Source organism: Canis lupus, chromosome 14, assembly GCF_003254725.2.
Source record: "Canis lupus dingo isolate Sandy chromosome 14, ASM325472v2, whole genome shotgun sequence".
Lineage (NCBI taxonomy): Eukaryota > Metazoa > Chordata > Mammalia > Carnivora > Canidae > Canis > Canis lupus.
Genome location: NC_064256.1, coordinates 7,252,976 through 7,274,543, shown reverse-complemented (window position 1 = coordinate 7,274,543; position 21,568 = coordinate 7,252,976). Strand labels below are relative to the sequence as shown.

Below are 21,568 nucleotides of genomic sequence, written 5' to 3'. Positions count from 1 at the left end.
AATTGGAGGCAGCAGGAACTTTGGAAGGTAGAAATGAAAACAGGGGGACTGGTCCTTGATCCCCTATCTAACTCTGAGCAATCAGATGACTGCTCTTCTCACACCTGGCTGATTTTCAGTTCATTCCCTAGGGAAGGCAAATAGAGGGTCTGTGGTATTTGAAGGAATTATCTTCTGGCTTCCAGAACTAATTTTAACAGGTTCAGTGTCTTTCTAATTCTTCAGCTTTTGTAAAATTTTTATTCCTTGACCCACTCCAGACATTTCAAGGATTATCTCTTTGTCCCCAGATTTTGAAATTTTACAATGATGTATATTAATGTAAGTCTGTTTTCATCTGTTGGACTGGGTACCTAATGACGCCTTTCATTGTGGAAATTCTCATCTTTCAATTTTGGGAAATTAAAAAACTTTTCTTTGATTTGCATCCCTCTCCCCGACACACCCCATTTTCTTTACCTCATTTTAGCACTCCTATTATTCAGAAGTTAGACTTCTTCCACTGGCCCTGTAATTCATTTTATTTGTTTGTTTGTTTTTTAGTAATCTCTACACTCAAGGTGAAGCTCAAACTCATGGCCCTGAGATAGAGTCTCATGATCTTCTAACTGAGCCAACCAGGAGCCCCTTCTCCCCTTCTCCCCCCCCCTTTTTAATTAAAAACAAACAAACAAACATGGGGTGGGGGCACCTGGGTGGCTTAGTTGGTTAAGCATCTGCCTTCAGCTCAAGTTATGATCTCAAAGCCTTGGGATTCAGCCTTTAATGGGGCTCCTTCCTCCATAGGGAGCCTGCTTCTCCCTCTCCCTCAGCCATTCTCTTACTCTTGCTCTGCTTTAAATAGATAAATAAATAAATAAATAAATAAATAAATAAATAAAATCTTTTCTTTCAAAAAGAAAAAAAACCTATTGAATATCTGAAAATTAATTCCTAAAAGACCAACCTTTCCAGAAAACTGTAGCTACACAATGCATTCCATCTATCATGTTAAAACATGCATGAGACACAGATTTAAAAAACACAAAACAAGCCACCATTCGTCAATAATCTGAGCAAAGAAAGGGGATCCCTGGGTGGCTCAGTGGTTTGGCGCCTGCCTTTGGCCCAGGGCGTGATCCTGGAGACCCGGGATTGAATCCCACGTCAGGCTCCCGGTGCATGGAGCCTGCTTCTCCCTCTGCCTATGTCTCTGCCTCTCTCTCTCTCTCTCTCTCTGTGTGTGTGGCTATCATAAATTAAAAAAAAAAAATCTGAGCAAAGAGAAAATGCATCTTTCCCATTTTTAATTTCTTTCTCTTATTTATTGAGTTTTTTTAAACATTAATTTATTTATTCATGAGAGACACAGAGAGAGAGGGGCAGAGACATAGGCAGAGGGAAAAGCAGGCTCCTTGCAGGGAGCCCAATGTGGGACTTGATCCCAGATCCTGGGATCACGACCTGGGCCGAAGGCAGGCACCCAACTGCTGAGCCACCCAGGAGTCCCTTATTTATTGAGTTTTAAAAATTTCTGCTACATGCTTTCATTTTAAAAGTCTTGTTTGTTTTCTGAATGTTCACCTTTTAAAATAGCATGTTCTTTCACAAATACAATATCTTAAATCTCTGAGGATATTAATGATTTTTTTTGGTCTTGATTTCTTCTTGATGCACAGCCTTTCCTTCCTCTAAGTTATTTATTTATTTTCTCTCCTGTTGGTCTCTGTCTTTTTTATTAAAGGTTTTCTTCATATTTGATGACTATTTGCTCATATTTAAGAGTGTGACACTAAATGTTCTCTGGAAACTCTGTGAACATGGAGTGATCTGGCTGGCCCATTTCATTGGGAGAACTCTCAACATTGATATCTTCAAGTTTTCTCTCGGATTGGTCAGATACCTCAAAAGTTCTTCCAATTTTCCACATGGAACATACATTCCCGCTTGCCAGGGTGTGGCAGCTGAATACGCCAACTAGGGAGGAACTGTAATCTAAATATTTCATAAACTGCTGGCTGTAGCTACTTCAGTCACGAGGATTGGACGACTGCTCAGTTGGCAGCGAGTGGCCTTTAGCATTTTCTGGTAGTTGCTCTGAGTTTATCCCTCAATCCCAAGCCTTTCCTGAATGGATTAACAGGAAAGTCAGTACGGTGAAACTTCAGTGAGGAATGGAGTACAAGGGCTACCTGGTATCTGTAGATGGTTATCTGAACATGCAGCTTGCAAACGCAAAAGGATACATAGATGGAGCATTGTTTGGACATTTGGGTGAAGTTCTAATAAGATCCTAACCCAGAGGAAGAAGAGTGGCATATAGAAACACAAGGCCTTTCATACCCAGTGGGAAGTTGTGAACCACATGTACTCAGTGACTGCCCAATCCCATACTTTTTATTGGACAGGTAATCTTGCAGTGGAAAGAACTCTGACTTCTGGTCCTGAATCTGCTGCTAAATCTGAAGTGACTTGACTCTGGGCAAATAATTTTAACTTAAATTATTAATCTCATTATTTTTGCAATGTGAGGATTAGAGAGAGGACCCTTCCGATTATATGTACTTCTCTGAGTTTGCTATTTCCATCGTTGAGTGAAAGAACCAAGGCTCATGGCTACTATTTGTAAGAAGGAGAATATACACATTAATACATAGAATATTTCCAGAATGATGGAGATGAAACTTAACCGGTCGCATGCAGGGAGAGGAACTGAAGATGCTTTACTTTTCCAAAATACTCTTGTATCTTTTGAACCTTGAAACATAAACAAAAACTATTTCATATACTTGTGCTTAATCATCCTGTTTCCAGCATAGTATTTCCCTCTTCTGTGCTTGGTGTCCCTCAGTAACAAAGATGGCAGAAGTAGGAGGTGCGTAGGATGGAGCTGACAATGGTTGAGGAGTGTGCCCTGATGTTTGGTCCTAACCAGTGGAGGGTGCCTGAATAAATAAAGGATGAATATCAGTTTCTTTTTTTTTTTTTTTTTTAAATAAATTGCATCTTCAATTTTTATTTATTTATTTATTTATGATAGTCAGAGAGAGAGAGAGACAGAGGCAGAGACATAGGCAGAGGGAGAAGCAGGCTCCATGCACCGGGAGCCCGACGTGGGATTCGATCCCGGGTCTCCAGGATCGCGCCCTGGGCCAAAGGCAGTTGCCAAACCACTGCGCCACCCAGGGATCCCGTGAATATCAGTTTCTTTTCAGCATTCCAACTCCTTTGGTTTTGTAACCACATCCCACTGAGGAATTAATTCTTCCCTATCGTAATCAATACTAGTGGCAGTCCAGGTAGGCAGCTGCTGTCTATGAACTCCGACACATGCCAGGTGGCTGTACCACAGGTCCCTTGTGTATTAGGGGGAAGAAAGAAATCAGTTATAGCTCTGCTAATCTCTGCTCCGACAGCTGGAGGATGAAGCTCTGTGCTGGTTCTTTATAACAGGAAGGAAATTCTCAAAGCTAGAGTGTGAAAAGAAATCTTAAGAAGCTCTTGGTTCTGGTAGACTTGTGGGCTTTGTGGAAATAGCAACGCTCACATGCCTCATACATAGTATTAGGCATAAATTGAGACCAGGATACAAAAGACTCCATCCAGGGTAAAACAACTCCACAAATGAACAGATTTCCCAAGACAGCTGTAGCACAGGGAAATAGGAGATCAAGGCAGATAATTTCTCCCTCTCTTTGCCAGGGAACATTTACTCTAAAGATTAGATGTCCAGAGGTCTTCTGGGATTATCAGAGCTCTTGCTTACTCTGAACAACCATAAACTGTAAGATCACCTTTGCCTCAGTTTCCCTGAGAACAGAGAAGAAACAATCTAACCTAGACCATAATCTGTCAATTGCATTTTATTTTATTTTTTAAAGATTTTTATTTATTTATTCATAGACACAGAGGGAGAGAGGCAGAGACACAGGGAGAGGGAGAAGCAGGCTCCATGCAGGGAGCCCGATGCGGGACTCGATCCAGGGTCTCCAGGATCACATCCCAGGCTGCAGGCGGCGCCAAACCGCTGCGCCACCAGGGCTGCCCAGTCAATTGCATTTTAGTGTGTTTTTTTTCAAATATTATACGCACAGTAAAATCTTACGGAACGTGAAATTTTGTATTCGGCTTTTTAGCATATATCTTATATGCATTTATTTCTCTTCGTCATTAAAAAAAATTCTTGGCAAACTTAATTTTAAAGGCTATAACCATTTCCCTATTGCTGGACATTTGGGTAGTTTCAAAACCTTTCTGTTACTAAAAATAAAACGCTATACGTCTTTGTGCTTGCCTCTTTTAAAACAAAACACAGGGACGCCTGGGTGGCTCAGCGGTTTAGCGCCGCCTTCAGCCCAGGGCGTGATCCCGGAACCACGGGATCGAGTCCCACGTCGGGCTCCCTGCATGGAGCCTGCTTCTCCCTCTGCCTGTGTCTCTGCCTTTCTCTGTCTCCCATGAATAAATAAATAAAATCTTAAAATAAAACAAAACACAGAAGTTTTATCTGGAAAACCTACTTTGGCATCAATAAACAATCTAAACCCTTGAGAAAAATAAAACTACAAAGAAAGTTTAAAAAGTCTCATTTCTTAACTTGCGGAAAAATCACTTAGGAAGTCATTGTTCATGTTTTTTGTTAATATGCCTCTCTGCTTATGTATTTATCCGAATTTCATATTATTTCCCGAGTGCAATTAATAGGTCAGAAGACTTGGCCTTGCTTAAGGCTACGTGTTATTCCTTAGTTTTGAAATTTCAACTAGTGATACCTAACTTCTTTTTTAGACTGATTTTAAAATTCCAAACTCTAAACGTTCCAGGAATTGCCACAGCAGGTAAAGTCCTATTTTTATTCCTTCTACAAACATAGCCACTAAGGTTCGTAAAAGTGTTGGGGTCCCGACTTCGTAAAAATGGAAATAGCAAACTACTTCAAGCCTTAGGCCGGCAGCCTTCTCACGTGACGCCTCCGCTTTTCCTTTAAATGCCTGGTCACGTGATTACAGACGCACACCGACGGAGGAAATTCACGCTGTCAGGGTAGAGTCGTTCCTCCCCCACCGTTCCCACCCGAGGGTTCCTGGCTTTCCCTTCCCAGAAGCTGCAACTCCTCGGGAGACGTTCTTCTTCATCCGCTACGTCGGGTCACCGACTCTCCCTCCTTTCCTTTCCGTTAGTCGCAGGTGCTAGATAGAGCTCCATCTCTTACAGAATCCCACTAGCCGAGGCAGGGTGGCGGGGACTACCACTCCCAGGGGGCATCGCGGGCCCCGCCCCCGGCGGCTCGCTGTGCAGGTTGGGGGCTGAGGTCCCACAGTCTTCTGGCCGCGTGCTGCCCGGAGCAAGCGCACTACAGGTTCCGTGGCGCCTTGCGCGCGAGTAGAGCCGGGCCAGGCCGGGGCGGGGCCGGGCGGGGTGGGGCGGGAGAGGCCGGGGCTGGCTGGCCGCCGGCGGGCGGGCGGGAGGAGGAAGGGGGTGGGAGCGGAGGCGATGGAGGGGAGGAGTGGGGGAATGGGGGAGGGAAGGGGAAGGGAGGCGGGAGGCGGGGCCGAGCTGGAGCCGGAGCCGGAGTCTGAGCCGGCGGTTGCAGCGGAGGCGGTGATGTCGGTGCAGGTCGTGTCAGCAGCGGCTGCCGCGAAGGTGCCTGAGGTGGAGCTGAAGGACCTGAGCCCCTCCGAGGCGGAGCCGCAACTGGGACTGAGCACGGCGGCTGTGAGCGCCATGGCCCCCCCGGCAGGCGGCGGGGACCCTGAGGCTCCAGCTCCCGCCGCGGAGCGGCCCCCGGCCCCTGGCCCGGGCTCTGGGCCCGCCGCCGCTCTCAGCCCTGCCGCCGGGAAAGTGCCTCAGGCGTCGGCCATGAAGCGGAGCGACCCTCATCACCAGCACCAGCGGCACCGCGACGGCGGCGAGGCCCTGGTTAGCCCCGACGGCACCGTCACCGAGGCGCCGCGCACAGTCAAGAAGGTATTGGGGCCGGCGTGCCTCTGGCGGAGAGAGGGAGGGGGGGGGACCCGCAGATCCTCGCGGCAGGGCAGCACCAGCCTCCACGCCCTCTCTCCCGGTCGCACTCGCCTGGAGAGCCCTTTCCCCTTCAAATCCACTCTCTCAGAGATGCCCCCACCTGCCCGCCGCGCTGGGGAGCGAAGACTCCAGGTGGCACGGCCGTACTTCGCTATGAATAACATGGAGGTAGCGCTCTCGCTACTACTTGGAATAGGCTGGGGAGGAGAGGCGCCTCATACTACCGTTCGCCCCCACATCCAGCACACTTCCCCGTGTTACATTCCAGACTGTTAAGGGAGAGACCCCGCGATGGTCTAGAAAATCCTTATCGCTTATGAGAGTTCACCCAGCAGTGAGGGTGGAAACATCTTTCCTTTTGGAGGACGAGTAAGCAGTAGTTAACCTCGCGTTGAAATACTCAGTCCTCTGGTTTCTGTACAGATGATGATGACTTTCTGCCTTTCTGTGGCCAGCCGCTTCCATAGAGCAGTACTGATGCCGTGCCCTTCATTCCAGATACTGCAGTATCCTTGCATCTCCTCTGAATGTGGAAGGGTAATGGAGAGAGTCTCTTCGCTCTTTTCTTCTGCCTAGTAGTTGGCCACCAGGATTATTAGACTGTGTGTGAAGAGAATGATTGTTTCACTGGTTCCTTTATGATCTGGAAGTGTTAGTTAGGAAGAAGTGCTTCTGCTCTGGGGAAAGGCAGTCATTGCGAGGCTGTCTGTCTCAGCCGACAGCTTCTTTCAGACGTAGTTTTGAAGAGCAGGTAGTCTCAACACGGAGAAGGAAGCCTGGATGTATGATACTCCAGTGTTCCCCTTACAGTGGCCGTCCGCGGTGTTTCTCTCCTCTCACACTGGGGAAAAAAAGGGGGGGGGGGCAACTATTGAAAAAGAGATATGGGTCATATAAAAAGGGATTTATGGCTCTAATTTCCAAGGCGTAGTATGAACACAGTGATTTGTGGTTTTTGTTTTTTATGTTGTGAATGATTTTTCATTGCTTTGTCTGAACAGCAGTAAAGTGATGTGAAGCCTGCAATGGTTTCCCTGTGTAAGACTCTGCTGAGTTGGAACCCCGGATCCAGCCCAACTTTTGTTGTAATAGTCTCATGATTAAGGTGGAAAGCAGATAACCCTTTCATTCTAATTCCCTAGATGTAGGGGATAGATGATGTCAGACGCAAGACTGAAGGAATTTGTTTAATTATAAATTGCTTTAGAATACTGTCCATTTTGTATGCAGTATGAAACTCCTCTGGGAGGGAATTATAGTACAGGAGGCAGCCCAGGTCCTCGGGTTGATAGTACCTAGATATGTGTCCTGAAATCTGAAACATTTCTGAATGGTTGAGTTGCTTTATAACTTTGGCCAAATCTTTTTTGTGTGATTAGGGATCTTTTTGTATAAATCTGTAATTTGATGAGATCTCTTGAGGGTAATGACGTTTAACAAATTACTTTTAGGGTATTGGTTTATAATCAGGCAGACTGGGTTTCAATACTAGTATGCTTACTAACTAGCTTTTGGGTAATTTCTAAATTCCCTGAATTTTCATTTCCTCTTGTATAAAATGAGAATACTAATATGATTGAGGATTAGAAATATTTGTAAAGGGCTTTAGCATTGAACTTGGCACATATACTAGGGACTTAGGGGATGATAGCTATTATTATTAAGGATTTTATTTTATTCCTCCTCCCATCATGTTTTAAGTGCATGTCCTCATAATCTCCCCTGAAAGGCATGCCCAACTCAATAGATTCTTTATAGAGAAGTTGAAAAATCACAGGCCAGCATATCAGTCTGTTTTTCCTAAATCTAGACATGCTTTTTGACCATTTTCCTTGTTGAACCACCTTCTTCCTGTTTTTCCAGCATCAAAATGTAGGTTCCATGATTCTAGATTTACTCAGCAGCCTCAAGGCTATGGAAGACAGGGCTGAGCTTGTCTTACAATGTTAATTGCAACCAAAAAACAACTTTTGCTGGAAGTTAAGCAAATGAACCTCCAGGCGAGGATACAGCTGTATGACACAACTAAAAGACATTGCTGAGCTCCTTTTTGGGGACAGATTTTTTAACTTTCTCAATATTGAATTGACTGAATTAAAATAAGTGCAGGGGACTGCTGTTCTTTCTGCAAGTTGAAAGTCACCTCACCAAGTGTGATAGTGTGACATTTTGATTTGTTGAGTCTTTCTTGATTCTTAGATTGTTTATGTAAATAATCATTACGACCTCGATGCCCTTCTGCTTTTACTGTAGGGAGGGACGGGGGGTATCAGGACTTGAAATAGCTACCTTTGGCTATGTAATTGGTGACTGCTTGCTTTTATTCTGTAACTCTCACCTGCAAGCTTACTTATCTTGTCACATTTTTTGTTGATGGTTTCCCTTACTCTATTCATGTATTTGTCATCAGTTTTCTTGGTTTTATTACTCTGCTTAGCCACACAAGGGAAATAAACTTTCTATAAGAGCCAGAATTCCCAAGTGCAGTAGTTAATAAGAATGAATATAAGGTACGCAGGTTACTTAGTCACATCTTATCTTTGGCTCCTGCCTCCATCATGTAACTTGTGGTGCTGTGGGGATCAGGTCCTGTCATTGTGGCTATCATATATTTGTATTAATGTTTTTCTTCATAAGCTCATGTCAGGTGAACCCAATGAACCAAAAATCTCTGTAAGAAGTGATTTGTGGAATAGGAAGATAAATTCCAAGTGAATGGAGTACTAATAGTTGAGAGGATTTCTTCCTTGTGTTCTTAAAAATGGGGCAATAAGAGTATCATAGCCCAGCAGGGAAAACAAAGCAGGAGAGTATTTATTTTAGGAAAATGAAAACTTTTCGATGGTAAGGCTGCAAGCCCAAGAGCTGTAGCTTGTGTGTGCCTACATCACGATTGGTAATGACCATGATCAAGCAGTCTTTTTTTTTTTTTTTTTTTCTTTTTGGCAAACGTATCCACTTTACACTGGATTTGTTTCTGTCAGCAGAGAATGAGTTGAGCCATGTTAGTTCTTTCTTGTCCTGAATTCTTTAAGCTCTTGATTTGGTTAATTATAGATTACTAAAATGGAACCTTTTGGTTATACGCATGGGAATGTGGGAACAGTATGACTCCTTTTGCTAGTTAGGAAAGTACAGCCTTACAAAATGTTCAGTAAGGCAGTTGGCAGATTGATCCAAATATGATTTACCATTCATTGGCCTTTTATATTCCAGGAATTATTATAGGCATTTTTCTAATCCTGACAACACAGGGAAATATAGGTGACAGTATCTCCATTTTACAGATAAAGCAAGGAGGTCCTCGAGAGATAAAGTGCCTTGCTCAATGTTGTACATCTAGCAAGTTGTAGGGGTAGGACTCAAATCTGTTTTAAACCTTTGCCTGTTTCCAAAGCCCATGTCCTTTTTATTATACCACACTGATTCTTTTTAAATTTTTAGATGTTGGATTCTGGTCTTCTCCCAGAAGTCTTTCAGAATACCTAGTGAACGAGACACCTGGGTGGCTCAGCGGTTGAGCGTCTGCCTTTGGCTAGGGACGAGATCCCAGGTCCAGAGATTGAGTTTGACATGGGGCTCCCTGTGAGGAGCCTGCTTCTCCCTCTGTGTCTCTGCCTCTCTCTGTATGTCTCAAATAAATAAATAAATAAATAAATAAATAAATAAATAAATAAATAAAATCTTTAAAAAACCCTAAAAACAAAGAATACTTAGTGAACTCTAAGGCATTCCTGTCTGGCCTAAGGTTTAGGTTGCTCCAAAGCCAAAGTCAGGGTTCTAGGAATAGGACAGGAAAAAAAAGTACAAATGTAGAACCTCAAAAAATTGTAAAATTATAAGGAAGAAGAGTATCTTATATATAAAAAAGTGTTCTGTGATCAATGATGCATTTTCATGTTAATAATTTATTGATAGGGGATCCCTGCGTGGCGCAGCGGTTTAGCGCCTGCCTTTGGCCCAGGGCGCGATCCTGGAGACCCGGGATCGAATCCCACGTCGGGCTCCCGGTGCATGGAGCCTGCTTCTCCCTCTGCCTGTGTCTCTGCCTCTCTCTCTCTCGCTCTCTCTGTGACTATCATAAATAAATAAAAATTAAAAAAAAAATAATAATTTATTGATAAATTTATCCTTTTTTCCCTCAAATATATCCTTATTTTTGTTTTTTCATTATTATTTTTCAAAAAGATTTTATTTATTCATGAGAGAAACAGAGAAAGAGACAGACATAGGCAGAGAGAGAAGCAGGCTCCCTGTAAGGAGCCCGATGTGGGAACTTGATCCCAGGACCCCGGGATTACTCCCTGAGCAGAAGGCTCAACTGCTTAGTCACCCAGGTGACCATATATCCTTATTTTTAAAGTTGTAAATAAATCTTCAGTACATAAGAATATGCTCTTCCTTTCTGTCCAGCTACCAGTTTTTTAAGTCCCACATTCTTAATGAATGAGTCTCTAATTAAGCTTTTTGAAAATTATAAGGAGAAGCATACTATTATGTGTTCCAACTACATACCAGGCACTGTATTAGAGCCTTAAATATACTGTTTTATTTAATCCTTGTACAAGCTCTCAGAGATAAGGTAGTATTATCTTTGTTTTATTGAGGAGACAGAGTTGAAGAGATTAAGGAATTTGCCTCAAGGTTATACATTCATTCAGTAATGTGATGAAGCTAACAGAACTCTATAATCTGTTTGACTCCAAAGCCGAGCCTCTCTTTTTAGTTGAAGTTTCATTTCTCTGTTCCAAAGCTCAGATTGAACTTTTTTTTTTAAAGGATTTACTTATTTATTCATGAGAGACACACAGAGAGAGGCAGAGACACAGGCAGAGAGGGAGAAGTAGGCTTCCATGGGGAGCCCAACACGGAACTCGATCCCAGGACCCCAGGATTATGACCTGAGCCAAAGGCAGATGCTCAACCACTGAACCACCCAGATGCCCCTCAGATTGAACCTTTTAAATCTTACTTAATTTGGACATATTTTGTAGATATTTTTGTTATTTCACTAACCGGCAACTTCTTTTTATTTATTGAGTTTGTTTAATAGTCTTACCATATATTGAACATATATGAGTTTTCTGAGAAAGTAGCCCTTATTTTGTATTAGTATAATTTGTGAATTCTATTCTCCTTGGGCCTGGGAAAGAGTGAACATTAGGAGGTGTTTTGGGAGGTTGCTCAGAGCTGAATTTGCAGTTGTGTATTTGATGTCTTGTCCAGTAATGGAAGAAATGGATAATCTGTGAAGGGAGAATGAGTTTCTTTATTATAGAAAGTGTTTCTCTATCCTACAGTGAAGGGGGGGTGGCGCGGAAAGATTTATTGACAACTTTATTCAGACTCCTTGTCGAGTTGAGTTTATAAAGAATATGTAGTTTCTCTCATGGTAGCTTTTGTTTAAATAATTGAGAGAGAAGTATAACTGAGGTAGATGGGAGAACAATCCTGACAGTTGCCCCGATCCATCACCCAGCCAGCATGTTCAGGTGGTATGCACAATTAGAGGAGCTGAAATTCCATTTACCAAAGAAAGGGTAAGTAAGCTTGATCAGGTTTCTGTGGAATTTGTAGGAACTTTTTTTAGTCTGACCTCTGGCCCTGGAGTGAGAGCAGAGCAGAGCAGAGGAGAAAGTGGTAGATTGAAATTTCTTCTGTTGCAGTTCTGAGTTTAAAACTATTGATTGGGATCCCTGGGTGGCGCAGCGGTTTAGCGCCTGCCTTTGGCTCAGGGCCGATCCTGGAGACCCGGGATCGAATCCCACATTGGGCTCCCGGTGCATGGAGCCTGCTTTTCCCTCTGCCTGTGTCTCTGCCTCTCTCTCTCTCTCTCTCTCTCTCTGTGACTATCGTAAATAAATAAAAATTAAAAAAAAAATACATAAATAAAACTATTGATTAAGACACATGATTTGTATGATTTTCAGTCTCCTCTTCCCCAACTGTGTTCTACAACAATTCAGTTAGCCATTTTTCTTGGACACTGGACACTTGGACAGCATTAATAATAGCTAGTGATTTCCTTTTTTTTTTTTCCACTGGTTGTCAAATGATCCTTTATTGAAATATTTTCCTTTGTAGTTAACTCGCTGGGCATTCCACTGCACCACCATTGATGTCATCCATGATGTCATGAGGGTGACGGCCATCAACATTGCAGCCCACAGACTGGGCAGTCCCCAGGATCTCTTTAATGGTTCCAGAAAGTTCTCTGGCTAAAGATCGGTGTCGCATCTGTCGGGCAATATTGACAATCTCATCAAAAGTGATATTTCCACTGTGCTTAATGTTTTTTTTTTTTTTTTTTTTGCTTAATGTTTTTTCTGCTTCTTTCTGTCTCTTGGTGGTTCTTTGAGGGCTTTGATAATCAGGGCAGAGGCAGAAGGTACCACTTCAATCTGGGCTCCTCTGTTCTGAATGGTCAGTTTCACTGTAATCCTTAGACCCTTCCAATCACCGGTTGCCTTGGCGATGTCATCACTAACCTTTTTTGGAGACAGACCCAGTGAGCCGATCTTCGGGGCCAGGGCAGACGTGGCACCGACCTCACCACCGGTGCACCTCAGGTACATGACTTCGATCTCGTTGGGGTCGAACTTAGGCAGCATGGTGGAGGCAGCTGGTGTCAGATGAACCCGGATTTGGGACGACCGAAGACAGTTGCACCTTTGCCTCCTCCGAACCTAAAGCCAAAAGCAGCTAGTGATTTCCTATTCTTTTCTTTAAGGTTCTATCAGTAGAAATGTATTTATTTGGGGCACCTGGTTTTTCTAAGCTCAGAGCCTGTTTTATTATTATAAACAGAGCTGATGGAATTTCTCTGACTATAAATCAGGGTTTTCCTTTAAAGCCTGGATACTGCAAAAAGGAATACTGGATATTGAGGCTAAAACTGACTTCATCTTCTTTATCTCTTGCAGTGCTCAATGTGAACCCTTTTGATCACTCTACCAGCTTTGGTACTGTTGACTACCTTTTCTTTGAAACTCTTCTCTTGGCTTCAGTTACAACTCCTCACTTACGGCTGCCATTTACTGAACACTGACTCTCTGCCAGACAGTTATCTCATCTCATTTCATCCTCATAATGACTTTATCAGATGAATATTATTCTTTTTATTTTACAGATGAGAAAATATAGGCACAAAGAGAATAATTAACTTGCTCAAGGCTTTGCCAGTCTGTGATGCCTTTGGGGTTAGTGAGATGAAACACTGTCCATAGCAACAGTGGGAGGCTTTGCCACACTGCCAGTCCCCGTAAAATCGGCTTAAGCTCCTGCACCTAGGCTACTGTGAAGACCACTCTGCAACCTTTTGGATTTCAGAATCTACCCTCCTCAGAGAGAAGGCCTAACCCACCATGCCTCATATCTCTGTTTACCTCATTTACTATCTGACGTCCAGTTATCCATTATCTTCTAATGCTGGTTACTTTACCAGTCTCCTCATCCTCTCAGCTGATCCAGTTCCCTCATTTTTTTTTTTACCATGTCCTCTACAACTTCCCCCTTCATTCTCAGTAAATCCCCATGTAGCATCAGCCTCAAGCAGCAAGATCAAGTTACAGGAGCAACAGTTGGGGAGCTGTTAGTGTATCACCTGGTATTCAGAACTATAATGGTGTAACCCAAGCCCCAGCATCTCCTTAACATTAGCAAACACATCTTTGCCAACCCCATTCTGTGTATGATTTTGGTGCTGTTTTTTAGCTCTGTGGCCCTGAAGCAAGTTTTCCACTCTGAGAGCTGAACCATGGAACTGAGATTTACTAGAGAAAATCAGAAAACCAGGCAGAATGATGTCACTGAATTCATAATTGTCAACCTTATGTGCATAATTAGCATCGCCTAACAATATTATACATTTCTCTACTAAGTTCACTTTCCTACTCACTGCAAATGATTGTTTCATACTATTTCTAATCTCTCATATGTTCTTTTTGAACCAGTGATATGCCTTATATTTTAGTATAAAAACAGAAGCCACCAAAAGGGAATTCCTTCATCTCTATACTTACCAAATCAACAAACATACCTGCATCGGGGGCTCATCTTTTTCTCCTTCTCTCCTGTTAAGATAGAGGAAACATCCTTCATTCTACCAGAGACCTGTCTCTCTATAGGTGCTCTAATCACATTCTCCTGTCTTCTTAAAAGAACTTCTTCCTTTGATTGTTTCCTCTTTCTACTAAAGCCTTTCCTATAGTATCCCAACTTGTAATCGCTCCCATTTTGAAAACCCTATCCTCTAACCCCCATATCTCTCCTCTCTGTTTCTGTCCTGTCTTTCCACTCCCTTTAACAGCTAAACTTTAAAGGAGTTTTCAACACACACTATTTACATTTCTTCTTCCTACAAACTCTAACCCACTCCCACCTTAATGCTCTGACCAGAACAAAATCCTCTTGCTAACGTTGCTAATGTCCCATCAGTTTGGGAAGCACAGTGGTCTGTTTTTTCAGCCCTCATCAAGACCCCCTTGGTAGCATTTGACAACAGCTTCTTACCCAGACACTTCCCTCTCTTTCTTCCATGACACTGCTCTTCACTAGTTTTCCTCTTATTTTTCTGGCTTATCCTTCTCAGTTTCTTTTGTTGGCTCTTTCTCCTTGATCCTGAGCTGTCTGCTGTTTCCATTGTGTGCTCTCCCTAAGTCATCCACACCATTCCTGTGCCTTTAAGTGTCATCTACATCCCAGCAACTCCCCAGATTTTTCTTTAGCTAAGACCACTCTTCCAAATGCCAATCCTATACGTGTACCCAACTACTTACTTGCAGTTGGACTTCAAAATTAACATGTCCAAAATGGATATTCTGTCTAATCCTCAAAATATATTCTTGTTTTCTTTGTATCAGTTAAATGGTGTTTACATTATTTCTTTCCTTGAAAAAAAAAATATTTTATTTATTTATTTAGAGAGAGCACAAGTGGCAGGAAGGGCAGAGGAGGAGAGAGAGAGAATCTCCAGCAGACTCCCTGCTGAGCCCAGAATCCAATGCTGGGCTTGATCCCATGACCCTGAGAGCAGGGCCTAAACCGAAATCAAGAGTTGGAGGCTTAACTGACTGCACCACCCAGGCACTCCTAAAAAAAATAAAAAATTTATAGATTTTATTTATTTATTTATTCAGAGGGAGAAGCATCCTGGGATAGAGGGAGTAGCAGGCTCCATGCAGGGACCCTGATGTGGGACTCGATCCTGGGACTCCATGATCAGGCCTTGGGCTGAAGGTGGCGCTAAACCACTGAGCCACCCGGGCTGCCCCCCCAAAATTGTTTTTAATTGCCTAAGAAATACCTGAATATTTTCTTATAAAATAATTCAGTTTAATAAAGCAGAAGTCCTTCCTTGGTCCTCAGCCAGTGTCATTGCCCTCTCTACAGGTGACTTCTTCCCCCCCAACCCCACAGGTGACTTATGCCATCCATCATTTTTTTTTTTTTTTTAAGATTTTATTTATTTATTCATGAGAGACACAGAGAGAGAGGCAGAGACATAGACAGAGGGAGAAGCAGATTCCTCACAGGGAGCCTGATGTGAGACCCGATCCCCCAACTTGGGATCAAGGCTTTTGAGCTGAAGGCTCAACCGCTGAGCCACCCAGGCGTCCCTCAATTTATCTTTCTTTTTTATTTTTTTTTCCTGACTTTATATTCATACTTGCACATGGAGAAATTAGTAGTTTTATAATAACTTCTACATTAATAAAACCATACTATATATTTGCAGATTTTTTTTCTCACTTGGAGCTCCTTCCATATCAATATGTGTAGATCTTAAGTCTTTTTGACACTGAATTGATTTTCAAAGTCCATACTATTATTTATTATTCTTCTGTTGATGCATATTTAATTTTTTTCTACAGCACTTTATAGACAATGCTGTAGTAACTACCTGTATGCATATTTGTGTGTGTGTGTGTGTGTGTGTGTGTGTGTGTGTTCATGCATGTATAAGTGTTTCTCTAGGATAGATAACCTAAAAGCAGAATTCTGGAGTTGAAAGATATTCACTTTTTAAACTTAATACATAATACATGTTGCCATCAAAAATGTAGTACCATTTTACACATTAACTAACTATAAACAAAACTACCCTTTTCACCACACCTTTACCAACCACAAGATGTTTTTACGTCCTTTATGAGGAAAATCATTTATTGCTGTTTTTATTAGTGTTTTTCCTACTTAACAATATTTATTGAGTGACGACTGTGTGCCAAGTGCTAGGGATACAGCAGTGAACAAAATAGATGAAGATCTATGCCCTCCTACTGACTTATGTTTTTTTGTGTTAGCTTGTAGGAATTCTTTACTATTCTGGATGTTAATTTTTTGTGTATATGTTGCAAATATTTTTCTATTTTATTTTTTATTGACTTGTGACTTTATGATTTTAAAAGTTTTTAGGTAGGGATCCCTGGGTGGCGCAGCGGTTTGGCGCCTGCCTTTGGCCCAGGGCGCGATCCTGGAGACCCGGGATCGAATCCCACATCGGGCTCCCGGTGCATGGAGCCTGCTTCTCCCTCTGCCTGTGTCTCTGCCTCTCTCTCTCTCTCTCTATGTGACTATCATAAATAAATAAAATTTAAAAAAAAAATTAAAAAAAAATAAAATAAAATAAAAGTTTTTAGGTAGTCAGATTGGGCAATGTTTTCCTTCATGACCTGAACATTTTGTGTCTTAGAATGGCCTTTTCTCCCCCAGGTTTATAAACAAATTATTATGTATAATAATAATAATATATATATATATATATACATATATATATGTTTTAAGGATTTTTATTTATTTGAAAGAGAGAGCACAAGCCAGAGGGAGAGGCAAAGGGAAAGGGAGAAGCAGACTCTCCAACGAGCAGGGAGCCTGATGGCGGGGCTCAATCCTAGGATCCTGAGATCACAACCCAAGCTGAAGGCAGCTGCTTAACTGACTGACTCACCCAGGCACCCCTTTATATTTCTTCAGCTGTTTTTGGTTGTGTTTGTTATATTTTGCTTCCTCAGTCCATTTGGAATGGACTGGAATTCATTTTTGTTCATAATGTGAGGTACGGACTATTTATGATATAAGGTAGCTCTATATCGGGAAGCCCAGGTGGCTCAGTGGTTTGGTGCCGCCTTCAGCCCAGGGTGGGATCCTGGAGACCCGGGATCGAGTCCCATGTCAGGCTCCCTGCATGGAGCCTGCTTCTCCCTCTGCCTGTGTTTCTGCCTCTCTCTCTCTGTCTCTCATGAATAAATAAAATCTTAAAAAAAAAAAAAAAGATAGCTCTATTTGTCCCTAAATAAAATTTAATTTTTACTTTTTCAGGTTGTTTTCTATTTCTTTTTCTTTAATCTGTCCTTCTTCACTGTTTCTTATTTCTTTTAGCTAGATATAATTTTTGATTGAAGACTATTTAATTCAAGAATGACACTTAAAATTGCCATCCTCAGGATGCCTGGGTGGTTCAGTGGTTAAGCATCTGACTTTGCCCCAGGGCATGATCCTAGAGTTCCTGGATCGAGTCCCACATCGGGCTCCCTGCATGGAGCCTGCTTCTCCCTCTGCCTGTGTCTCTGCCTCTCTCTCTCTCTCTCTCTCTCTCTCTCTTTTTCTCTGTGTCTCTCATGAATAAATAAATAAAAATTTTTAAAAAATGAGTTATTCATAGAAGTACTTGCTATTGTAGAAAATTTTTTTTAAAGATTTTATTTATTAAAAAAAAAGATTTTATTTATTTAATTCATGAGAGAGAAAGGCAGAAAGTTGGGTGACTCTGCTTTGGGAGACAGAAATGGAATAGGAATTTTTATTACGTTCATGTCTATTGTTTCTGTAAGGGAGAAAAGATGGTCTAATGCTATTTCCTTTTTAGGGCCTTTGCTGGACTGTATTCTAGAAATAAGGAAACAATTTACTATTTCTGGATACTTCTTTAATAATCTCCTCTAATGTATTGTGGACTTCTTTAGTGCAAAAACCTTTTATGTACTGTGTGCTAAACACTGCTAGGTGGTAGGACTATTAAATTGGTGAAATATTCTTGTTCTCCAGGAGAGGGTGGGGAATGCAGATATGACAATAAATAAATACAGTCTGGTTTGATATGAGCAATACTGGAAGCAGTAATTGTTGCAGTTTGGAGAGGTCGGTACTGAAATTGAGGTGTATCACCTTAGGAAAAATAGTTGCCTACCCAAGGGATTTCACAGTGTAGCAGGACCTTTATGAAATTTCCATGTTCCAGCTTTACAAGTTCTGAAATTCACATTTTTAGTACATTTAGTCATTCACCTCTTAGGACTGGCTCATACAAAGCAAACTTGTATATAAAACAAAATGGTAACTTCCAGCTTATAGGCAGATGTAGAACACTCAAGCAGATCTGATATACATGTCAGTCAGAGGGTACTGTGGAAAATCTACATGGGAAGTATAGTTAGGGGCAGTTTATTAAGTTTGGAATCCTTTAGATCCTTGCTACTCAAGCTGGTCTGTGACCAGAAGCATTGGCATCTCCTGGGAGCTCGTTAGGAATGTACAATCTTGGGCAACTCTGGTTGTGTACTTGTGTATACCCACCAGAACCTTAGTTTTTTATTCATTGTTGAGGAATACTGGCCTAGCAGTTGTCTTATTCATGCTTCTTTTATGAAACCTCAGAGTAGAGAGGCAAGAAAATCATTTTAGGAAGTTTTTGGAAGAGTGGAAATGTATAATAAAGCTTATTATTAAAAGACCTGTAATAAAATACTTGGTAGAGACATAGAACCACAGACAGGCACAGATACACAAAGACAGACATACAAAGATCCCTCACATAAAACAGAACCCCTTAAAACTCTCACCTTGGACCCTTTATACCTATGGACTCATACTCGCACCCAAAGAGAGACCTCATGTGTCTCCATAGAGAATTCCCTACAGGTACTCACAGGGATAGCCCACATAGGGCTACATACACCCTGGATCCCATCCCCCAACAGAATTACATACATACACACTGACAGCCAAAAAGTAATGTTAAAAACTCAGAATTTTCCTAAGACTTGAGTAGTTTTTTCCATATATTTGAGGAGAAGGGACAAGTATACTCTTTATGGTACTTTTTTTTTTATTTTTTTATTTTTTTATTTATTTATGATAGTTAGAGAGAGAGAGAGAGGGAGGCAGAGACACAGGCAGAGGGAGAAGCAGGCTCCATGCACCGGGAGCCCGATGTGGGATTCGATCCCGGATCTCCGGGATCACGCCCTGGGCCAAAGGCAGGCGCCAGACCGCTGCGCCACCCAGGGATCCCTCTTTATGGTACTTTTAACTGAGCCAGAAAATGAAGCAAAAACAGACGGATTACCATTGGGTCTGCAGAACAGTGAATGTTACAAATCCAGTTTTATTTGAATTCCTGTTTCTGGAGCTGCTTGTTCCTGCGCATCATTTTCAGTTTGATGTACTCATCATGCTTGGTTGGAAAAGTCATTCTCCTCTTATTTTCTCTCAGGAGCTTGCATTCTAGATTGCCAGTTAAGCAGAGGTTCCATGTTCAGTTCCCCTTGGTACTAATGAACACACTCCTCGATGCTCTCTGAGTCACATAAATCTGCCCAGGAATGGAAAATCCAGAAATACTGCTCCTTTGTGGAGGACTCATACTGAGTCCTTTGTGGATGTGTAGGACTGAAAAATGTAGGGCAGAGAGGGAATATTATGCTAAACTAGAAAGAGGTGTAATTTTGGTCTTTTTACCTCTTGGGTCACTCATAGTATAGGTTTGTGCAAGACCTGTGATGAAACTTAAGGATGATTCAGGGGAGTAATTTACTTGTGAATTAAAAGATTTTTAAATTCTGCTGATTTTGGCTTAAGGATAGCACATTGATTGTTGGTTGATAAAGAGATCACTGGTATCAACAAAACCAGATTTTTTTTAGTCCCTTGGGCAGCATTTTTTGAGAAGTACCTGTTAAGGAAAAGGAGACTGACACATATAGCATGTTTGTGCCTAAATACTTGAAAGTTGTATCACACTAAGGGAATTAGGCACAGAGAGACATTGCTAGAAGATTTTTACAAATATAGGTTCCAAAGAGATAAATATTTTTCTCTTGCTGTCTGGTACATGTATATGTTTCCATTTGACCAAAAGCCTGTTAAAATTTTTTTCAAACATATGGAAGAGTTCTGAGAAAATTGTACATGCTGCCCAATTTAACAAATGTTGGCATTTTGCAAACATTTCTGTAGCTACTTTTAAAGATATAAAACATTGTAGATAAAATTGAAGAGCCCTTTGTACCCTTTGTCTGTTTATTTCCTTTCTTCTTTTCTCTCCCTCCATCACAGAGGTAACTGCTGTCCACACTTTTCAGTTTATTATTCCCCTTCATCTTTTAGCACCTTTGTTATATATTATCAATATCAATTGTAAATTGATAAGCAACGTATATCATTGTTTTGTGTGTTTATAAACTTAACATAAATGGTACAATAGAGCAGATACTATTCTGCAACCTACTTTTTTCACTCAGCTTTGTGTTTTAACCAGTCTACTACATGTAGATTTTCTAGTTGAGTCATGTTAACTGTTGTGTAGTGCTTCATTGTGTGACTCTACCACAGTTTACTCATACCCTATTAATGTTTCCTCTTATTTTTTTATTTATTTATTTTTTTTGAGCTGGAGTGAACATCTTTAAATGATGTTTCCTAGGATGCCTGGGTAGCTCAGCTGTTGGGCACCTGCCTTCGGCTCAGGTCGTGATCCTGGGATCTGGGATTGAGTCCTGCATGGGGCTCCCTGCAAGGAGTCTGCTTCTCCCTCTGCCTGTGTTTCTGCCTCTCTCTCTCTCAGTCTGTGTCTCCCATGAATAAAAATAAAATAAAATAAAATAAATAAAAAAAAAAATCATGTTTCCTTATCATGTATATGATAGATTCTCTAGGGTATACCCCATAAGCAAAATTGCTTAAGGTATACCAACTTTATCAGATACTCTCAAATTGCTTTTTAGAGTGTGTTTTTTTTTTTTTTTTTTAAGATTTTATTTATTTCAGAGAGAGAGCACAAGTGGGGGAGAGAGGGGCGGTGAGAGGGGGAGAAGCAGACTGAGAAGGGAGCCCGATGCAGGACTCCATCCCAGGATCCTGGGATCATGATCTGAACTGAAGATAGACACTTAACTGACTGAGCCATCCAGGCGCCCTCTATAAATTTTATTAACCCTTTGTTTTTTGAATCCTTAATATGTGGTATTGTCAGATATTTAATTTTTCTTAGTTTAGTGGTTGTGAAATGGTATCTCTTTTAATTTGCATTTCCTTGGATATTAGTGAGATTGAGCATGTCTTAATATGTTTGTGGTTCATCTGGATTTCCTTATTTATAAAATGTATATATGCATATCCTTTCCCATTTTTCTATTGGGATCTCATTGGTTTCCTTATTGATTTGTAAGAGTTCTTTATAATTGTTCTAATGCTTTATCAATATATTTGTGTTGCAAATATCCTCTTGGTCTATGGCTTGTCTTTTTTACTTATTATCACTTTTATACAGAAATTAAAATATGTTTTT

General features: G+C 41.5%; 1 protein-coding gene and 2 pseudogenes across 3 annotated transcripts in view; 2 read left to right on the top strand and 1 right to left on the bottom strand.

Moving 5' to 3' along the window:
- The first annotated feature begins 309 nt into the window (after positions 1–309).
- Positions 310–2,276, top strand: LOC125752429 (small nuclear ribonucleoprotein F-like; annotated as a pseudogene).
- Positions 2,277–5,513: 3,237 nt separating this feature from the next.
- Positions 5,514–21,568, top strand: part of AHCYL2 (adenosylhomocysteinase like 2) — a 165,237-nt gene continuing 149,182 nt past the window's right edge. For 2 of the 3 annotated variants that reach the window (XM_025471612.3, XM_025471611.3), the window contains exon 1: positions 5,517–5,946. In XM_025471612.3, coding sequence (XP_025327397.1) covers positions 5,584–5,946 — 363 coding nt within the window. In that variant the 5' untranslated portion in view covers positions 5,517–5,583. Of the gene's footprint in view, positions 5,947–21,568 lie in introns of all 3 variants that reach the window. The other variant, XM_049093367.1, reaches the window with a different exon arrangement.
- Positions 12,046–14,821, bottom strand: LOC112675075 (60S ribosomal protein L12-like; annotated as a pseudogene).